This window comes from Furipterus horrens, unplaced genomic scaffold (genome assembly GCF_987537825.1).
Source record: "Furipterus horrens unplaced genomic scaffold, mFurHor1.1.pri manual_scaffold_3, whole genome shotgun sequence".
In the NCBI taxonomy this organism is placed as follows: Eukaryota; Metazoa; Chordata; class Mammalia; order Chiroptera; family Furipteridae; genus Furipterus; species Furipterus horrens.
This window is the reverse complement of record NW_028327173.1, coordinates 173,607,965-173,628,501: the sequence shown is the minus strand read 5'-3', so window position 1 is coordinate 173,628,501 and position 20,537 is coordinate 173,607,965. Positions and strand designations below refer to the sequence as shown.

Here is a 20,537-nt window from a genome sequence, read left to right as displayed (position 1 = left end):
AAGATGTTGGGAAGCTTTCCAGTTTCACTTTAAAAACAACCTCAAAAAGCTGATAGACTAGTCTCATGACTGGTTCGACCCACCACCCAGCTCAGTCCTGGCTCACATCATCTCCTCTCCCTGGGCCTGTTCTTCTTATCAAGTCAGAGGGAGCGTAGTCTTCACCTTTGCTGTCCCATACAGAGCCGGGCTTGACTATGAAATGTAGCTAGTTCGTATAAGATACACATCACATTTCACAGATAAAGAGATAAAATGAACAATATTTTATGAATAATTTAATATTGAGTATGTTTTAAAATGTTTTGCACATATAAAATAAATCATTAAGAGTAATCCACCTGTTTCTTTTTGCTCTTTTGATGTGACAAGAAAAATCTAAATTACTTTTACAGCTCTGGGTCTAGATGATCACTAACATCCCTTTCAGCTTTAAGTCTCTGCCAGGGACACTGGGGACACGTACTTCTTACGTCCGACTTCCTTGCATTAAGATACCAAAGGATTGGCCCGGAGAGTCCGCGGAGGGGCGGGGCCCTACGAGAGGCCACAGATCCCACCGGTTCTGGCTCTCGGGCTTGGCGGGAAGGGCCAGAAGACTGTGCGGGGACTGCGGACGGGCCGGGCAGCTAGGCCTTGTCTCCAGGCTCACGACTTTAGGCTGGCGGGGTCGCGCGAGGCGGCCCGGCGGGCGGATCCGGGAAGTGGGTTTATTTATCAGCCTCACGCACGAGGAAACCGGTCAGAGGCCACAGCCGGCCGGTGCGGGTGCCTCGGCACGTCCGCAGGTTCCGCGGGAGGTGGCTCCGGCTGAGAGGCGGGAGAGCCGAGGGCTGGCCTGGGAGGTGGCCGGGAGGTGGGGCGCCGGCGGGGGCCGGCCCGCCCGGGCTTCATCTACGGAGGCACGGCCTGCTCCCAAGTCCGGGGCTCTCCAAGGCGCGCAGCAACAAGCGGCTCGAGCGGCTATGGTCCGCCGCTGGGGCTTCCTGATTGGCCTCCTGGGCGCCATGTGGCTGCTCTGCTCAGGCCTCGGCGGGCAGCAGCCCCCGGAGACGGCGGCGCAGAGGTGCTTCTGCCAGGTGAGGGATGTGCGTGTTGTTCTTTCCTGTTTCCCGGCCCCGTCCTGCGCTGTTTCCTGAGTGCCGGAGCAGGTGAGGTGCTGGGGTGCATCTTTGCATCTCACCACCCCTAACCCTGGAATGAGCCTCCTGTGCCTCTGCTCCCTGGCCTGAGCTGGGTCCTCTGCAGTTTGCCTGGGTAGGTGTGGACGGATCTGCTACCGCAGCCTGGACCTCGGCGTCTCCGTGCTCCGGATCAGGCGTGGGGCGAGAGGTGTGGGTGCACGCCGTTATGTTTTTACCGAGTGGATTTATGCATCTTGGTTGGGTTTCCCTACCCAGAGAGGGTGTGCACAGTGCGCACGCACACATTATTTTTTATTTCCTCAAAACCTCAGTCTCACTTCTAACTTGACCTAGAACTGTGTACGCTATGCCTGTGCTGGCCGCCTTTGCTGGCCTTTCTGCCCAGGACAGACTTTTGTAAGGGGCGGGGTGGGGAGATGCGGCTGTCAAATCTCATGTCTGTCAAGCAGGGGAATAGCTTCGTGTGGCTATTTCTGTGTCTAAGCCCAGTGCCTGGTGTCTTGAGTGTCGCTGCACTTCTGTGGCTTCTCGCCACATTAATGTTATAAGATTCTCCTACTGTGACACTCATACAACTGGTCTAAACTGGGCGGATGACAAATTTGATATCAAGCATTTTATGATCATTTCCTCGTGTTAGTAAGAGATGAGAAAAAAATTCAAAGAAACTTTGAAGTTTCTGGATCTACAATTTATCGTATTTTAATGTCATTAATCTTTAAAAAATTTAAAAATATATTTATTGACTTTAAAGAGGGGATTGGGAAAGAGATAAATATATGTGAGAGATGAAGGTTGCCTCCCATATGTGTCCCAACCAGGGATCATACCTGCAACCTAGATATGTGCCCTGACCAGGAATAAATCCCTCAACCTTCTGGTCTGTGCTGGGATGACTGCTTCAACCAACTGAGCTACACCAGCCAGGGCTCAATGTCATTACTCTTAGAGTCACCATTTGGCTGACTTCCATTGACAAAAATTACATTTTATATAAAATTGAGGGTGGTCATTAAAATTGATCTTTTAAAATGGATTTTACTGTTTGTTGTCAGAAGTAACATTTTATGTGAGAGGCAATGATACTATTTCATTGAGGATAGAAACACTTGAAGGATTATGTTCTTAGATTTTTTTGTTATTTTGCTGAGTGATTTGGATATTGAGGTGTTCTCTGGAACAGTGTAAGAGAAGTTGTAAAGAAGTTGCTGCTTTATAAACAGCACACAGACCTTAAAAGGAAAAAGGGTTATTTTTCTACCAATTACAGAAATAACGTAATAGAAAGTTGAAACATTTAAAAAATAATTTAGAAATAAGTGACTTTAAAATAAGGCATTTTGTGTTGAAAGAAGATGCTCAGTATAACATTTGCAATTGCATTCTAGAAATTGGATAATGGAATAAAGGTACACATTGAGCTTTTCATCTTTCACTTTCCCCCAATAACATTTTCAGGTATCTGACTGAAATTGGGGAACTTTTATATTTAAAAAAAATTTCTTTTTTTTCTGATTTGTGTTTATGCTTTTTCTCTCCTTTCATAGTATTTTTAAGATTTGAATATTCCCCCAACACAAAAATCTGTTAGGCTCACTTCTTTTCCTTTTAGAACAAGAGAGACTATATGTTTTTCCTTCCAGAGTCAACTTTAAAAAATAATAAATTGAGAGTCACATACCAAAAAACAATTTTTAGAGAGATTTAAAATGGTCACTTTAGGGGGCGTGGCAGAGAGCAACGGAGGAGATACTGGGACAACTGTAATAGAACAACAATAGAAAAAGAAATTTAAAAAATGGTCTACTTAAATAAACTTAAGAATAGTTCCAATCCAATAAATGAAACAAAAGTATACTTTAGTTCTGTTATGGTCAGTAATAAAGGGATGCAGGTAAGGACATGAAGAGAAAAATGGAAACTAGCACATAAACACGCACACAAAAACAGAACAAGAGAGAGAAAGAAAAGCAGAGAAAGGAAAGATAAGTGAAATGAATGGTGCAAAATATTTATGCAACAAACATGTATAAACACTGTGTGCATTGATCTGAGTGTCTGGAATACAGAAATAACTATGGCATGACCCCTCCCTTGAAGAGCTTAGAGTTTAGGGGATAATATGTTGGGTGGTGGGTAGATATAAGCCCAGGATTAAAACTTTAGTCAGAGGGATCTTTGAAATAGGTTATACTGGAGAGCGGTCCACTGACTCTCAGCACTTGCTGCATTCCAGGTTTTTCTGAACAAAGTGTGTGGAACAAAGCATGTTTCACATTGGTTGGTATACTTTGGGTCATTTAACAACAATTTAAAGTTCTAGCAAGACAGGAACTTTAAAGCAGAAATAGCTCTTAGCATTCATTCCATGTTCTTAGAAAGGTATCAACTACCCAGTATAAAATCTTTGGTGTTTTCATGATTCCATTAACAAGAGTTGTTCCAGTCTACTCTGTCAAAGAATGAATACTTATGTTCTTTTTTATGGTCACAAAATAATAAAATTAAATACAAGTAAAGTTCTTTGCCAAATAAAGTGCTCATTGAGCACTTTTAAGATATTTTATATTTGTATGAGTTTGAGGAATATATTCTCACAGTGCTTTGGGAAAAAATGTTAATCTGTGGTAGGACTAGAGGTTGTTGGTACACAAGGGAACTGTTTAGAAGTTATTTTTTGTTTTGTCTTTCATTGCATACTAATGGATACTTCTAACCAGAGAACAGTGAACAAGCAAGTTAGTGTTATTTTTTTTCTCTTGCCTTTTATACAGTGTTTTGGTATTTGGTCCAAACCAGTCAGAATCAATGGAGAAAGCAACTGAGACTCCCTCTACAGCTGACATTTTTATCTAGTTCTATGTTCCATTGGGGCTACAAATGTAAGATTTTGGGAAAAATTTAAGTGCAAACTTGGCCTTTTTTTTTTTTTCATTCAACACATGTAGGTTGCTTTGGAGAATAGTAAGACCCATTTCACTGGAAGCATTTAAGCAATGGTAAGGTAATAAAAAGGGTTAACACATATTGAGCATTTTACTTGTCATTTTAATTTGATATCAACACTTTGAAATGGGAACTATTATTATTTCTATTTTGTATTTAGATAGGAAACTGAGGCCTAGAGAGGTTAAAAAATGTAGGCAAGGCCAACAATGAAGTAGTAGTAGAGATGGGATTCAATCAACCCCGACTCCAGAGCTTGCATGCTGACCATTGTTATACACTGCCTCCTCCTGGAGGGCGTGTAGGAGGGAACTGCTGTGCTGTTTGAGAGGTTGGAGAGAGGCCTTCAAGGGCTTTCCAATTCTTAAGGGACTAGGACTTTAAATTGGGTGATGTGTCAGGTCTATATTAAGTCTTCATTATCTGTCATTCCTCAACAAGGGCCTTTTAATTGCCACCTATTAATTTGGGTCCCTACTCATGGCTGAGTATCATCTGAAGCCTAGAGCAGTAAGCTTCAAATTTTAACATCCATTAATCCCTTTGTGTGTGTGTGTACATTGTTAAAAAAATTTAGATTTCTATGGTATTGCTAGATTTCTGTTTCACCTTGGGAGACAGGGGTAGTAGTTATTTATGTAGCTTTAGTACATTCTGAAGTATAGCATCAAGTTATCCTTGTTACCTGTTGGCACCTGCATTTGGTTATAGTTTAGCTAATAGGACTTTACTTCCTTTCCAAGATTCTGCCCTGAGTACAGTAGTCCCTCTCTATGTCGTGGTTCACTTATCGCGGCCTCACTGTATCGCAGGATTTAAAAAAATATTATATTTAATTATTTATCCTGGATTTTTTGCTATATCGCGGGATTTTGTGGTACTGTATACATATGTTGTTAAAGTTACGTAGGTTTAAGAGTGTAGAATATGTTTAAGAACATAAGTAGTGTTTATAAAAGTGTGGAAAAGGTTAATAAGGGAGTGGGAAAGGTTAATAAGGGACTGGGAATGGTTTATAAGTGTGGAAAGGGTTTATAAAGCCTTAAAATATATATAAATACTAAAATAAATGTAAGGTTCCTACTTCGCAGATTTTCACCTATCGCGGGGTGGAGGGGTGTCTAGGACATAATACCCACAATAAGTGAAGGAATACTGTATATTTCTACCTTAGTGTTTTCCTGAGACCCTATTCTGTAGCATGCCTGGTTCCCTAGTTGCTAGAACTGGGCCTGGTATTATACCTGCCAGGTTTCAGATTTTGCTGCCTGTTGTCAGGCTTCTCCAAACGGTCAGATGACTTGGATTTCCAAATACCTTCCTGTCTCTTCTTTGCTGGGCTCTCTCCAACTATTGAAATTCCTGCCACTTCATTCTACCTCTTCAGTTGTCCTGCTACCTGTTTTTGGAGCAGGGGATACCTCCTCAATTTCTAAGGTGAGGACAGGTTTAGAAATCTAGCATTGTCTTGCCTCATTTCCTTTTGAGGTTTCTAGGCTATAAGCCACCTTCGCTCTGGATGCATCTTGCATTCTTTTCTGGTTTGGGGCTTCTTATAGCTTCCTTTGTAATTAGGATGTGGATTGGTAGAATGTTGGATGCAAAGTGTTGTTATCTTTGTTGCTTGCTTGCTTTCCTTGCTCTGTGAGTGCATTCCTGGCACTTGAGCTGGTCTGGTCTGGGGCAAAATAGGTGACATAGTAGTACATAAATATAATTAGTGTGGTGCTGGTCTCCAGTGAGAGTGACAGTGGACAGCCTTCATTCAGTCATTCACCCACCAATTCCACAGACATTTATTGATCATCCACTGTGTACTTTCTAGAAGCTCAGTAGTAATAAGTGCATACAAAGAAGAACAAACATGATTTCTCCCTCAAGGACTGTAAATTCTAGTGGGTGAGAGTGACATAAATATATTCAGTACAGTGAAATGATTGTCATGTAGGAGTATGTGGACTGTCACTGGAGCACATAGCAGGGGGTGAATGTTACCCGAGGGGCAGCTTCCCAAAAGAGGCCAAGCCTGAGCTTGAGTGCTGAAAATAGATACTTGCCTTAAAAATGAATTCCTCAGGAGGAAAAATGGATTGCTTCAAACCCTTTCTCTCAAGTAAGTGTGTGTGTGTGTGTGTGTGTGTGTGTGTGTGTGTTAATGTCTCTATCTGGCATGTGTCCCTTTGGCCTTTGTAGTCTTTGTGCCACTTATTCTTGCATAATATTTGTATCCAAGGGGAAAAACAGTACCTACTTTATATCTTTAGAAGTTCTGCTTTTAAGACTCAAAAGAAAGAGGTGTGAAAAATCAGATCATCTAGGATAGCAGAATTTTTGTTTTGTTGGTTCCCAGAATGAGGAAACTGAGGTGATTGTATACTCAGAGAACTTCTAACAGGAAACAAAGACATCTTTGCATATGAAATGAAAATAGTTATTACAGTGACAAAGATGTAGATCAGGTTTCTAGAAACTGAATTAGTTGTTCTAAAACAAATAATACTAGGCAAATTGGTAAAAAACAAAACAAAAACTTTTGAATAGTATTGCTGTCATTATCCAAAGTATTCTTATCTCTTAGATGAAAAATTTTCATTACCATTTTGTGATGTTCTAAAATTAAAAGGTAGTATAGGGTTTTATATATTCCAAAAGATAAACATCTAAATTCAGTATTTTAATAAAGTTTTTATTTGCTTCCTTACCATTGGATTAAAGCATTTTTTTTTTTTTATTTATTGGCAGTGCTTCCCTAAAATGTAAACAAAAGTGGTAAATATTCAGGCCAAAGTATAATAAAGATCTCTTTTTTGCAGCATACTTTATATTAAAAAAATTTCTAGATACTTTTAAAAAATCATGGTGTATTTGTTACTTCCTTAAAGCAATGTTTAATCAATTCTGTTAGATTTTTACCTAGCCCAAATAAACAACTAAAAATTTTATTTTTTTTAAAATAATTTTTATTTATTGACTAGAAAGAGAGTGGGGGGGAGAGAGAGAGAGAGAGAAAGATTGAGAGAGAGAGAGAGAGAGAGAGAGAGAGAGAGAGAGAGGGGCATCACTTCATTGTTCCACTTATTTATGCATTCATTGGTTGATTCTCGTAAATGCCCTGAGTGGGGATTGACCCCGCAACCTTGTTATACCGGGACAATGCTCTAACCAGCTGAGCAATCCAGCCAGGGCAACATCTAAGAATTTTAGTTTCACATCTCATAATGCTGTCTGACTATAATATGACTTCCCACTATATCCTAGTATAGGTACACTTAATAGTTTGATTTAGTAAATACAGTTAAGACATCATTTTTCAGTATTTGAAGATCAGGATTGACTTTGTGGGCAATTTGCTATCTCAGTGTTGCTAATGATAGATGATTTCTAGGTACCATTTCAAACCTACAAAAATTATTATGGCCTAGTGTTTGAGGGTTGTTAGATCCTTATAAGAAATTATTGATTGTCTTATAAATTTATTATCACTTCAGCCATCTTGTCTCTGACCTATTCATCCTGTGGGAAACAAAAATAAAGGAAACACAGAGACAACTGAATTATACAGATATAGAGTCTCAGGAAAGCCAAGAATGGGAATATAACTGAGCTTCAGGAAAAATGGGTAGAAGTTGGGGGAAACCTAGAGAATCTGTGTAGCATATGTTTTCTATCTCCTATCTCTGCTTCTTTGGATATCTTTTAAAATCTTCCCTTTCTCTGCTAACTGGTCGTGTGCTCCTCAGTTTACATGATGGAATATGGTCTGAGTTTACTTGTTTACTTGTCTAACCACAGGGAGAGACATCTCTTCCTTTTAGTCTCAATTCCAGATTCCTGGAGAAGGGAGTGTGACCTGGTTTAAGTCAGATGCCAGCCCCGGTCAGTTCTGGTGGGCAGGGTTACAAAGTGGCTGCAGGGGACCAAATCTTTGGGTGTGTATATGTCGTTACGAGCTCAGTACACCCTGCGAAAAGTATCCACTGCATTTCTCAAGGTCTATAGTAAGAGCAATAGTATTACTAGATTATTGTCCTACCCTGTCTCAGAAAATTATGGGGAGGAGGGAGGATAAAGGTTGGTTGAATAGAGGGCTTTTATTGGAACCATGTAAGGAAAAAACACCCTTGCATCTCAGACATTTTGATTTAATATTTCATTTTCTTCGTAACAGGTTAGTGGTTACCTGGATGATTGTACCTGTGATGTTGAAACCATTGATAGATTTAATAACTACAGGCTTTTCCCAAGACTACAGAAACTTCTTGAAAGTGACTACTTTAGATATTACAAGGTATTTTTAATTTTTTGTATAAGAATACTTAACACTTAAATGGATAATTATATTTTTTAAGGCATTGCTAACCTTCAAAATTGTGGCTATTGCTTGAAATTGATCAAGGCTATATTAGGAAAATTCAGTGCACAAGAGTGAACCATGTGGTTCTGAGACTACCCATTGTATACTTTTAATTTCAATAACGGAGTTTTGCACTCAAGAGTTAGAAACTAGTTGGTTAAACTGAAGTCAGAACAGAAACTCCTACATGTATTATTATCAAACTTTTGAGTTGATCATAATTTTCTAAAATGTCAGATTTATTCCAATTAATACAATTAAATTAAATATTTTTTGAGAAGCATAACTTTATTTTGACCTGTATTATATTAACAAGTCACTTGCCATATTTTATCTTGAGATATCTACTGAAAGAGTTTAGGAAACCTGATCATTGGATTATGTACTTACAGTCTGAGTTGACAGTTGTCTAACTATTCTACCACATTAACTGTTACTTGCTTTAAAAGAATATGAGTTGAACAGTGGTGATCTGAGCTACTTTGGCTCCTAGTTGCCATCTGTTCAGGGTTAAGCAGTGTCTGTGTCTTCTAACCAAGTCTACCAATTTACTTATACCAGTTGCACATTTATATCATCATTGGAACTTGAAAACTGGTAAGCGAAAGAAATAGAATAATTGCAGCCAATAACGTGATCAGGTTATAGCATCACAATTCAACATCTGACAATTATAAACTTTTTCTATTATTATTTTACAGGTAAACCTGAAGAGGCCGTGTCCTTTCTGGGATGATATCAGCCAGTGTGGAAGAAGAGACTGTGCTGTCAAGCCTTGTCAATCTGTAAGAACCATGTATATATTTAAGAACTGTTTGATTTTTTTCAAATAATTACAACTTTTTATAAGGGGCCGATATAACTAAAATAATATTTTAACCCTGAGGCTAACTATGATGGGTCATATTTATATATTGAAAACCTAAACTTCCAAATATAAAACATATTTTGAATTGTACTGACTTCATAATAATAGAATTAAAATTTTGTGGTTAAGGCAATCCTTTTACTTATTAGTGAGATTAATACAAATGGTCCCCAATTTAATCAATGGTTGGATTTATGCTTTTTTGACTTTATGATGGTGTGAAAACTCTTATGCGTTTAAACTGTGATTTGAATTTTGATCCTTCTCTGGGCTAGTGATATGTGGTATGATACTCTTGTGATGCTGGGCAGTGGCAGCGAGATGATTTTGCCCAACTCTAGGCAAATATAAGTGTTCTGAGCACACTTAAGGGAGGCAGGCTAAGCTATGATGTTTGGTAGGTTAGGTGTATTAAATTCATTTTGACATACTATATTTCAACTTATGAGGGTTTATTGGGATATAACCCCATCATAAGTCAAGGAACACCTGTAGTTCTTTTGGCTTGATATTTGTTTTTCTTCTTATGTCTTAACTGAACAAAGTTATGTTTATAGTATAGTAAATGAAATTAATCAAGGTATAAACAAAATCCCTCTCCTTTTTTTGGTGGGTATGTTATTTTCCTTGCGTTTTCTTGGGTGGGGAGAGGTTGGACAAAATGTCTGGTTTTATGTAGGATTGCTCAGAGCATTACAATTTGAAGTATGTTAATCTGAAAACAGAAAATTTTACACTTTTCAATGAAGCCTTTTTTTCTTTAAAAGTATATATTTTTATTTTATTTTTCATTGTGGTAAAATATACATAGCATAAATTTACAATTTTAACCATTTTTAAGTGTATAGTTCATGGGCATTAGTGCCATGATTAGATCCAAGATTTTGGAACGATAATTGGCAATATTGTGGAGAGTGCGGAGGAAGATGAAGAGATGGAGAAGCAACTGGTCAAGGAATATCAATTATCAATCAAATGTAATTTGGTTCTGTAGTGAATATTTTTTGAGGGTGTACTCCCTGCTACAACTTGGCCACATAAGGTGAGCTTTTATCTTGAGGAGCTATGGTTTAGTAGGGAGACAAACACTAAGTGACGATTTCAGGACAAATGTGATAGCCTGATATTAGATGTACTAAACGTGTACATGCTGTGGGAGCAGAGGGGAAGGGAGAGTAGAGGAGGGAGACATGAAAAACTCCACTTCCAGTGACAGCGAGGGAATGAGCCATTTATACTCCTCTTAGGACAAGCCTGGGCTCAGTTCCAATAGTTCCCAAATTGGGCAGTCTGTCAGAACTAACAAGTGATTAGAGATCATTGCAAATACTTTGAAATACTTGCTTCAGCATAAATAAACAGTTTTTGTAGCGAGTATTTATATTGTACATTTCTGATTTTTGACATCTATTACACTTCAGTCTGCATCATAAAAAAAAAGGACAGTACATTATGAACACAGTGCAGTTATCACATCTAAAAGCACTTAATAATGTACAAGGTTAAATAGAGTTAACTCACTACTTGACATGGGCTGCTGTTTCATTAGTGCCTTTTTGGGCTTAAAGAAGGAACCAACACCAGTGGCCTTTTTGTCATCACTGATTCCCTTTTTCAGTTCATTTTTAGACTTGGTTCGGGTTATACTCTAGGAGATAGAAAACAATAAAAATTGAAATTCTCTTCTTCAAACTTGGTGTTTAGAATCTACATCCTTTGATTTGTACCTGATTCCAGAGAATACTTCAGTGTGGCTGGTGGTCTGCCCACAGAGGCTGGACTCGATAAGCTGAAACACCAGTTATTCTCTTTACAATGAGTCAAATCAGTATTCTTTCACCTCCATTATTAATTGGCCAATATGAAGAATATTAGTAATAGCCAGTGTTAGTCTGGCATTAAGAAATGAGCACTCTGGCCCTGGCTGGGTAGCTTAGTTGGTTAGAGTGTCAGCCCAACACACCAAGGTTGCGGGTTCAGTCCCAGTCAGGGCAAATACAAGAATCAACCAATGAATGCATAAATAAATGGAACAACAAGTCAGTGTTTCTCTCTCTTTCTCTCTCTCTCTCGCTTCCCCTTCCCCTCTCTCTCTAAAATCAATAAGTTAAAAAAAAAAAAGAGCACTCTGGTGGTGAAGTCTTTTCTGAGATCAATTTGGCAAATGTATCAGAAAAATAAAAAAGGTACATATTCTTGGACCTAGTAATTCTCCTAGGAGTTTCACTTACTAAAATAATTCAACAAATGTTTAAAGATGACTGTAAAGCAGTATTGAATTTTGTAAAGATGTCAATGCTGCTGCAGTTAGTTTATAAATTTGGCATGGTTTATTATATGAAAAATTAGAAACTGTCAAACATATCGGGCCATAGAAAAAAAATATATGTTGACCTAGTTCAAAGCCTGAAAGGGTACACAATAAAGTGGATGTCTCTGTGTCGGTCCTTCCCTTTGGACAGGCATAATCTAATTCAGTAACATACTTAGTATTAGGCCATGCAAATGACAGAGTTCTCCCACATCCATCGTTATCTGTACCCATAGCATCTCTTTGACAACAGGCAGATAGGTCTTGTAGTTAGTGAGAGTCCAGTGCTCAATTAAAAACTGGTACCATTTTCCTCTGAAAAGAACTAAGGCTTCTTAAAAAATTATTGATTCCAAGACTGGAACAAGAAATATACAAGACAAGCTTGGAGTATCTGGTCATAACAGAAAACAAAAAAATGCTGTTAAAGATTGTTGGGCCAAAGGGACATAGGTGCAAATATCATGTAGGTATTAGTGGGTCCCCTAGTGGCCAAATGTGGACAGTTTGAGCATCAAAAGGAGTCATAAGCTAAGTGACTATTTTTACATTTCCATGTCTTAGTATATGTCAACAATCCATGGAATAATTTGTTTCTGAATTTTTTGTTTACTTGTAGGAAGTAATATAAAAACTTCCTAACTATTCTCAGTTAAAAAAATGTTAACTTCAATAATTTGTTTCATGAATTTTTCTCATAAATCATAGAAATTTAAAATACTTTTTTCAGTAGAACAAATGTCATGTAAAAGCATTGTTTTTCTTTTTCAGGATGAAGTTCCTGATGGAATTAGATCTGCAAGCTACAAGGTATGCACATATATATACATATCCCTCGCTGATGTGGCTCAGTGGATTCAGCGCCAGTCTGTGAACCAAAGGATTCCCAGTCAGGGCACATGCCTGGGTTGCGGGCCGGGTCCCCCGTTGGGGGCGCATGAGAGGCAGCCACACATTGGTGTTTCTCTCCTTCTCTTTCTCCCTCCTTTCCCCTCTCTCTGAAAATAAAATAAATAAAATCTTTAAAAAACATAATGGACATTAAAAAAAGATATTCCACTATGTTTTATAAGACTTGATAGGCTTCAGGGCATTTTTAGAAAGAATCATGACATTTAGAGTCGAGGTGGACCTTAGACACACGTGATCTAGTTCAACCACTTTTTTCTGGTTGAGAAAACTGATGCTTACAATTAGGTCATGAGAAAGCAGAACATTGCCTCATGGCTCCTTGACTAGTGACTTCCTTATACATTGATTTTCTTGGTGAGGATTTTGGTGATGAATTAGAACTATAATCTATTCTTTTTGTGTGTGTGTGTGTGTGGCCACAATAATAAATGTGTTCTCCAACAAAAATAAGGGGCAAAGCTTTCTACTTATTTTTTTTAGCTTCAGGAGGAATGTGAGGGCTTAATTTTTTTTTTTTTTAAGTCTTGTAGCCAAGGTGATAGTGCTGGTATCAAAGAACTTCAAATAACTTCAAAATTATTTTTAAAAGTGCAGTAAGGTATATTCTATTTTTTCCTCTTTTCATTTCAGTATTCTGAAGAAGCCAATAATCTCATTGAAGAATGTGAACAAGCTGAACGACTTGGTGCTGTGGATGAGTCGCTGAGGTTTGATTTCTTTTTTTGCAGCAGTATTTTATGTTTTTTTTCATGTTAAATGTTAACTTGAAAAAAAGAATAACACCATTATCTTTGTTTGAAGTGAGGAAACGCAGAAGGCTGTTCTTCAGTGGACCAAGCATGATGATTCCTCAGATAACTTCTGTGAAGCCGATGGTATAACTTTTTATAGTGTACATTTTGTTTAAAATTGTACCTTAGAAAAAAATAATTCTTTAAAAATGATTTTTAAAAACTCAGTTTCTAATGGTTTGGCATTTCCTCAAAAAGCTAAACATAGAGTTACCATATGATCCAACAATTCAACTCCTAAGTATACACCTAAAAAGACTGAATACAAGGAAACATATTTTTATGCCAATGTTTATAGCAGCATTATTCACAATAGCCAAAGGTGGAAAAAACCCAAGTTTCCATGAATAGGTGAATGTATAAGCAAAGTGTAGTATATATACATACAATGGAATACTATTGAACCATGAAAAGAAATGAAGTTCTGCTACATGCTACTATGTGGATTAACTTTCAAAACATAATGCTACATGAAATAAGCTGGACAGATAAGGACAAGTATCGTATGATTCCATTTGTATGAAATATCTAGAATAGGTAAATTGATAGAGACAAAAAGTAGGTTAGAGTTTACCAAGGGATGGAGGAAAGGGAGGTTGGGGACTTACTGCTTAATGGTTATAGACTTTCTGTTTGGGATCATAGAAAAGTTTGGAAACAGTGGTGATAGTTGCATAAAATTGTGACTGTAATACCACTGAGTTGTACACTTAAATTCGTCTTAAATGGTAAACTTTATTATATGTATTTTACCACAATAAAAATGTTTAAAAAGAAAACTCAGTTTAAAAGAAAATTTCACCTCTTGAGTGCTATAATTCTAGTAATATAAATATAATTTTTATAATGTATACAGGCATTTTGCATAAATAGCTAAATAGAGATTGCAAAACCTGTTTCTGTTTTACTGGCATTGGATCGTTAAATATTTTCCTTAATGATGGTCTGTGTTATTTTGGAAAAGAGAATAATGACCCATGAGTTGTATCTGCTACATCTAAAGCTAAGCCAGAGGGCTGGTGCTGTTAAAATATAGGAGCTACAGCCCTGGCTGGTGTGGCTCAGTGGATTGAGTGCCAACCTGCAAACCAAAAAGTTGCTGGTTCTATTCCCAGTCAGGGCACATGTCTGGGTTGTGGGCTGGGTCCCTGGTTGGGGTTGTGTGAGAGACAACCAGTCAGTGTATCTCTCCCACCTTGATGTTTCTCTCCCTTCTCCCTCCCTTCCCCTCTTTCTAAAAATAAGTAAATAAAATCTTAAAAAAAAAAAAAGGAGCTATAGAAACCATTAGAACTCTTTGATCAAGATTTATGCATTCTCCTATTCTTTTTTCCAGTGCCTCCCTTTTTCTAAGTTGAATTGTTTAGCCTTTTAATTGGCTAAACAACATCAAATCAAACTGAATTCGGATATTCTTCTATGGCTCTTTTAGAGCAGGGTAATGATATTTAAAAAAAATTAGTGTAGTGATACAGATCATTTTAATTGCAAGTAAAAGATGAAGGCTGCAACACCACTCCACCCCACCCCCCCAAAAAAGAGGAAGAAAAAGATAAAGTATTTATTTTTAATTTTGTGGCCTTCTTCTTTTGGGGGAAAAAAAGGAAACACATGCTTTCCTTAATATAAAATATGACCATGTTTTGGCAATTTATGTCTATAATCCTTTATTCTTATTTCCAAATTCTGAAAACTTTGAAAAGTATATGTTTTCCCCCTAAGTTTAGGATAGATACATTGTGTGACTATTCAGTATTTCATGGCAGAAATATTTATGTGTTTGATCAAAGGTTGCTGCCGTAGTACCTGCTGGACTAATAATATTCAATATATGCTGCATGTACTGTATTTTCTAAAATCTGAAAGGTTCTGAATTCCAAAACACATTTGGTTTCATGAGTGTTGTTCGATAAAGAGTGTGGATGTACCAATATTTAGAATAGTAAAGAAAAGGGATAAAATGCATATCTAGGATTATACCTTTGGGACAGCTTTGTAGTGGATCCTGATGGTGCTCATGTAAGAAGGAAGTATTTGGTAATGGTATATGCTACTACCACCTCATTTACCTCTAGTTACTGATGGGCTATCATGGTTAACATGGAGGGAAATGTATAGTATATTCTTTGGATAGCTTATGAGAACTGAATTACCATATTCCTTTGGCTGTGAAATTTATCTGCTCCTATTTTTTACCATTTCTTTAAAAATTTTTATTTATTGATTTTGGGGGGGAGGGGAAGACTGATTAATTGTTCAATTATTTATGCATTCATTGTTTGATTCTCGACTCTGCATTCTTGGTGTATTGGGATGATGCTCTAACCAACTGAGCTACCTGGCCAGGGCCATATTTTGTACCACTTCTAAAAGCAGGATGCTTTTGCAACCAGTACGTACATTTAATGTGGCTGTATTAGTTCTTTTCTCTTTTTCTTCTTATATTTCTTCTAAAAAGTTGTTTTTAAATCCCTGAGGCATTGGTACATTTATGGTGCCTTAGAATCAACAGAATATAATCTTGTATACTAGCTTTTTAAAGGTAACTGAAGAAAAGAAAGGTTTAATAAAACATTTTATTTTATAGACATACAGTCTCCTGATGCTGAATATGTAGATTTGCTCCTTAATCCTGAGCGTTACACGGGTTACAAAGGACCAGATGCTTGGAAGATATGGAATGTCATCTATGAAGAAAACTGTTTTAAGTATGTGTCATTTCCATTTAGAAATTTTTAGAAGATGTAGTGATTTCTCTTTGTAAATAAATGATTTAAAAGTACAAGTCAATTTTACTTTGTTAAAGGCTATATTGGGATATAGGAACATACTTATTCATTAATCTAGTGCTCCTCTGGGGAAACATGTAGACATGTTTCAATAAATATATCTTTCTTCTTCTTTTTTCTTTATTTTTATTATTGACACTATTGCAGATGTCCCCATTTCCACCCCAGCCCCTCTTTGTTCTCCTCCTCCCAGCCCCAGCTCCCCCTTCCCTCTGGTCCTCATCACACTGTATCTTTCTTTAAAAGACTTGCAATTATATTAAACTTTTGTGGGAATGTTGTGGGCACTTAAAAACTGTTCCTTGAGTGGATCATACAATCTCATTTTATAGATGAGGTAACCCAGAGCCAGAGAGATTTACTTAATTTTTCTAGGTCATTTACTTAGTGGCAGAGAATAGATTAGAATATATGATTCCTAATTCTCTTTCTGGTGACTTAAACTCCTATTTTTATAGCTATAGTTATTTTACCCACTTTAAAGTTAAAGTTAAATTAATTTCAGAAAATAATTATAATAGCTATTACTTCTGTGCACTCACTGTGTGCCAGGGATTGTGCTTCCAAGCACCCTTTGTTATAGTCTTCGCTGTTTACAGATGGAGAAACAGAAATCTAAGTGATTTGTCCTGTGTCAAAGATATAGCAAGTGAAAGAGCCCACTTGGTGTTCTAAACCACTGAAGTAGAAGCAGCCAGTCTGATCACTGGGTGACTAAGACATGCTTTACATTTACCCACTTGTAAGCCTCTAGGTTCTTTAAACAGTGTGCTTATTGGGTTTTGGGAGAAATTTATATGTGTGTGTATGTGTTATGCTATCTTAGAGATTGGGGGAAATTCTGGGAAAATCTTTGGAGTTTCCAGATATGGCGATAATACATTTCACTTTTTAGAAGTCAAATATAAACACAGGAGATTAGCAAGTATACTTACACCAATAAAATGTCAGACTGTTTCTTTCTTTCTTTCTTTTTTTTTTTTTTGACTTGAAGAATTTTTCCAGTTTGGGAAGTGGAGAGTTTTTTTTGTTTGCTCATTTTTGCCCTATGCTTCATTTAAATTCTCTTGACTGTTATTCAGAATGCTTGGTTTACTGACTTACTTTAAAGGTTTCTTTTATTTTTTATTTTAATGTGAACTAAAATAGAGTCCAGCTGAAGCATTTGATAGATTTTATATTAGTTCTTTTCTAATTTATATCATGATTCCCACAATGTTTCTAAAATAGAAACAATGTATGAGGAGCTAAACTGAGCTTATAAAAATATAATTTACATGTTTTGTTCTCAAAATGTCTCAACTTGTATGAATTTGTAGAATTTAAATAACAGACATTAAAACAATCCCTACACTTCTCATATTGATATTAATGAATATTTATTTTGAGATTTAAAAGCACTTCAGACACATAGTAACTATTTTTTTCTTATTAAAAAAACATCTTGTATTGAAATCATGACAAACTTGATGGCCACAGGGCAAATTGATGTACCTAAGATTTCCTAAGTGAAAAATAATCTACCCACCCTGTTCTCCTTTTTGATTTTAATGCTTGTGTTGGGTATTTATATTTTTTGCTTGTTTTTCTTTCAATTTGGAGTGCACTTTGTGGCATACACATATGTGTATTTCAAGTATTTAAAAACATATTAGTGACTCTAGGTGAAGAGCTTGAGTGATATTTTTAATTCCTTTGTTTGAGGAAGTGATTAGGAAGTGACTTTCTGGCTGCTACAAGGGAAAAGATCATAAACCATTATCATTAAAACAAATAACAACCACCCTCCCTTAAAGCAATTTGAGTAAACTAAGTATTTTATAAGCTCAATAAAACAATTTAATTTTGGATATAGTCATTAAGAAACTTTCTGAGATAATTTCACTTTTACTTAAATAATTATAATATGATACATAACATTTATATTTTATAATTTAATTCTTTTGATTCCAGGCCACAGACAATTAAAAGACCTTTAAACCCTTTGGCTTCTAGTCAAGGTGAGTTTTTTATTTGCACTGCTATATTCTCAGCCAGGTGAATGTTGGTTAGAAGGAGGGGGAAAGCAGATAAGGGTTGGCAAGAGCATTTGAGATTATATATTCCTTTTTCCATAGAAGTCATGTCATACCCTTGCAGAGAAATTGGTGTTTGAAATACACTTCAGGAAGGAGTATTTTTGTAAAGAAGTTCATGGTATTAGACTATTATAAATTGAAGATTAGGTTATACCGTATATTTATTCTACACATTTTCACAAAATGTGTGCTCAGTTTTTCTACTGTTTATACTAATTTTCTAGTTAAATGAATATCCAAAAATATCTGCTTCAAATCTTTCCCAACACTTGAAATATTGTATACAGTGGGAATCTGATTTCAAATTCACATGTCTTTATATCTCATTAACATTTTTCATTTTCTTCTTACACTTAAGGTCTGGACCAAATGTTTCTTTTTCCACAAAACTTTCTCTGATCTTCCTAACTGGAAGCAATCTCTTCTCCTTGTGAAGTGTTCTTATGCCATGTTTTGTTTCCCTTATAGCCCTTCCACTGTCTAGAATTACTTGACTATTATTTATATATCTATTGATCTACCTTAGTACTTTGGACATGTGGACATTTATTGGTTTAACCTCTTAATCTAGAGCCTGGTATGTGATGGATGAAAATTGTCCTTACTTAATCATCTTGTCTACAATAGTAAAAATCACTTGTTCCTTCAACAAATGATAACTCGCCATTTACTAAGTGCTAGGCACTCTGCAGGTGCAGAGGGACTGTAAAGTTGAAATTCACAAACCGTTATCCAGTCTATAATAAGCAGTTATAATATATATCCCTATTTTCTGAATATGTGCTTACTGATGAAATCTTTGATGTGTAATTTAAAAAATTTTTAGAAAAGCTGCTGATCTCATATAGTCCATAAACATAAATTTCCTCCTGGAAAGCAATGGGTTGCATTATTCCCTAAATGCTGGCAGACTACTCTTTCTTAGATTAAAAGTGAAAGAACATCTTTAAACAAGGATTTTGAGTTTATGCAGAGTCATATGGAAATTCAGTGGAAGGTACTGATTTACAGTAGCCCCTCTCTATATCGTGGTTCACTTATCGCGGCCTCATTGTATTGCGGGATTTTAGAAAATATTATATTTAATTATTTATCGCAGATTTTTTGCTGTATCGTGGGATTTTGCAATACTGTATGGAAATACTAAAATAAATGTAAGGTTCCTACTTTGCGGATTTTCACCTATCGCTGGGGGGTCTAGAACGTAATACCCGTGATAAGTGAGGGATCACTATAATGTCAGATGAAATGCAAATTCCTAGACCAGAGGGGATCTTCACTATGAATGCACATTATGATCTGATAAATTAATTAACCACCCTCTCTTATCTTAAAGATAAATGGGAACAATTTAAATGTTTATCATTACAGAACTGGTTAAATGATTTATGTTATATTCACATAGTAGATTACAACTATTATAAATGTTGCTGAAAATTTGTATTCATTTGTATAAATAGTGATCAATAGTGATCAAGAGGACCCAACTAACACTAAAGAATGAACCACCATTGTACAGAGAACCTTTCTTAGTCTTCAGATCTTGGAGTAGAATTTCAGATTCTTTTCATTAAATGTTTGATGTGTTGTTTGGAAAAAATAAATGTTCAATTCTTATTAAAAGAAATAGTGATCAGATACACTGCATCTCCCTCCACAACTAAGAAGGAATACAACTACCTCAAAACTGGAGACAATTGCAAGTTCCAGAAAATCAAGCTGCATGGAAGTCCAACAAAGATATAAAGAAGAAATACTCATCCAGACAGTGCTGTAATGTGGTAAAACAGATCACCCCGCACTGATGAATACCTAAGGCTCCGCCCCTTACAACGTGACATGTGCAACAGCTCTACCTAAGACACAGGAGCCTGTCAAGTTGAGGAGACAGAGAAGTATGGCCCAAAAGAGGGAACAGATCAAGGTTTCAGTGGGAGAACTAAGTGACAAGGAAATAGCCAAGCTAACAGATGAGAAGATAGCCAACCTAACAGATGTAGAGTACAAAACACTGGTGATAAAAATGCTAACACACTTGACAGATATCCTTGAGTATGGCAAACACATAAGGGAAGAAGTGAAGGCTAAGCTAAGTGTAATGAAGGAAAATCCACACAAAACCAATGGTGATGGGAAGGAAACCAGGGTTCAAATCAATGATTTGGAACAGAAGGAAGAAATAAACAGTCAACCAGTACAAAATGAGGAAATGAGAATTGAAAAAAAATGGAACCTGTGGGACAACTTTAAACGTGCCAGTATCCAAATCATAGGGGTGCCAGAAGGAGAAGAGGAAGAGAAAGAAATTGAAAACTTATGTGAAATAATAATGAAGGAAAACTC

General features: G+C 36.6%; 1 protein-coding gene across 1 annotated transcript in view; it reads left to right on the top strand.

Moving 5' to 3' along the window:
• The first annotated feature begins 532 nt into the window (after positions 1–532).
• ERO1A (endoplasmic reticulum oxidoreductase 1 alpha) overlaps positions 533–20,537 on the top strand; it is a 37,323-nt gene continuing 17,318 nt past the window's right edge. The window contains exons 1-8 of the mRNA XM_090270883.1: positions 533–1,079; positions 8,260–8,379; positions 9,147–9,230; positions 12,396–12,434; positions 13,167–13,243; positions 13,338–13,411; positions 15,915–16,035; positions 18,070–18,116. Of these exons, the coding sequence (XP_090127009.1) occupies positions 966–1,079; positions 8,260–8,379; positions 9,147–9,230; positions 12,396–12,434; positions 13,167–13,243; positions 13,338–13,411; positions 15,915–16,035; positions 18,070–18,116 (676 nt within the window). The 5' untranslated portion in view covers positions 533–965. The remainder of the gene's footprint in view (positions 1,080–8,259; positions 8,380–9,146; positions 9,231–12,395; positions 12,435–13,166; positions 13,244–13,337; positions 13,412–15,914; positions 16,036–18,069; positions 18,117–20,537) is intronic.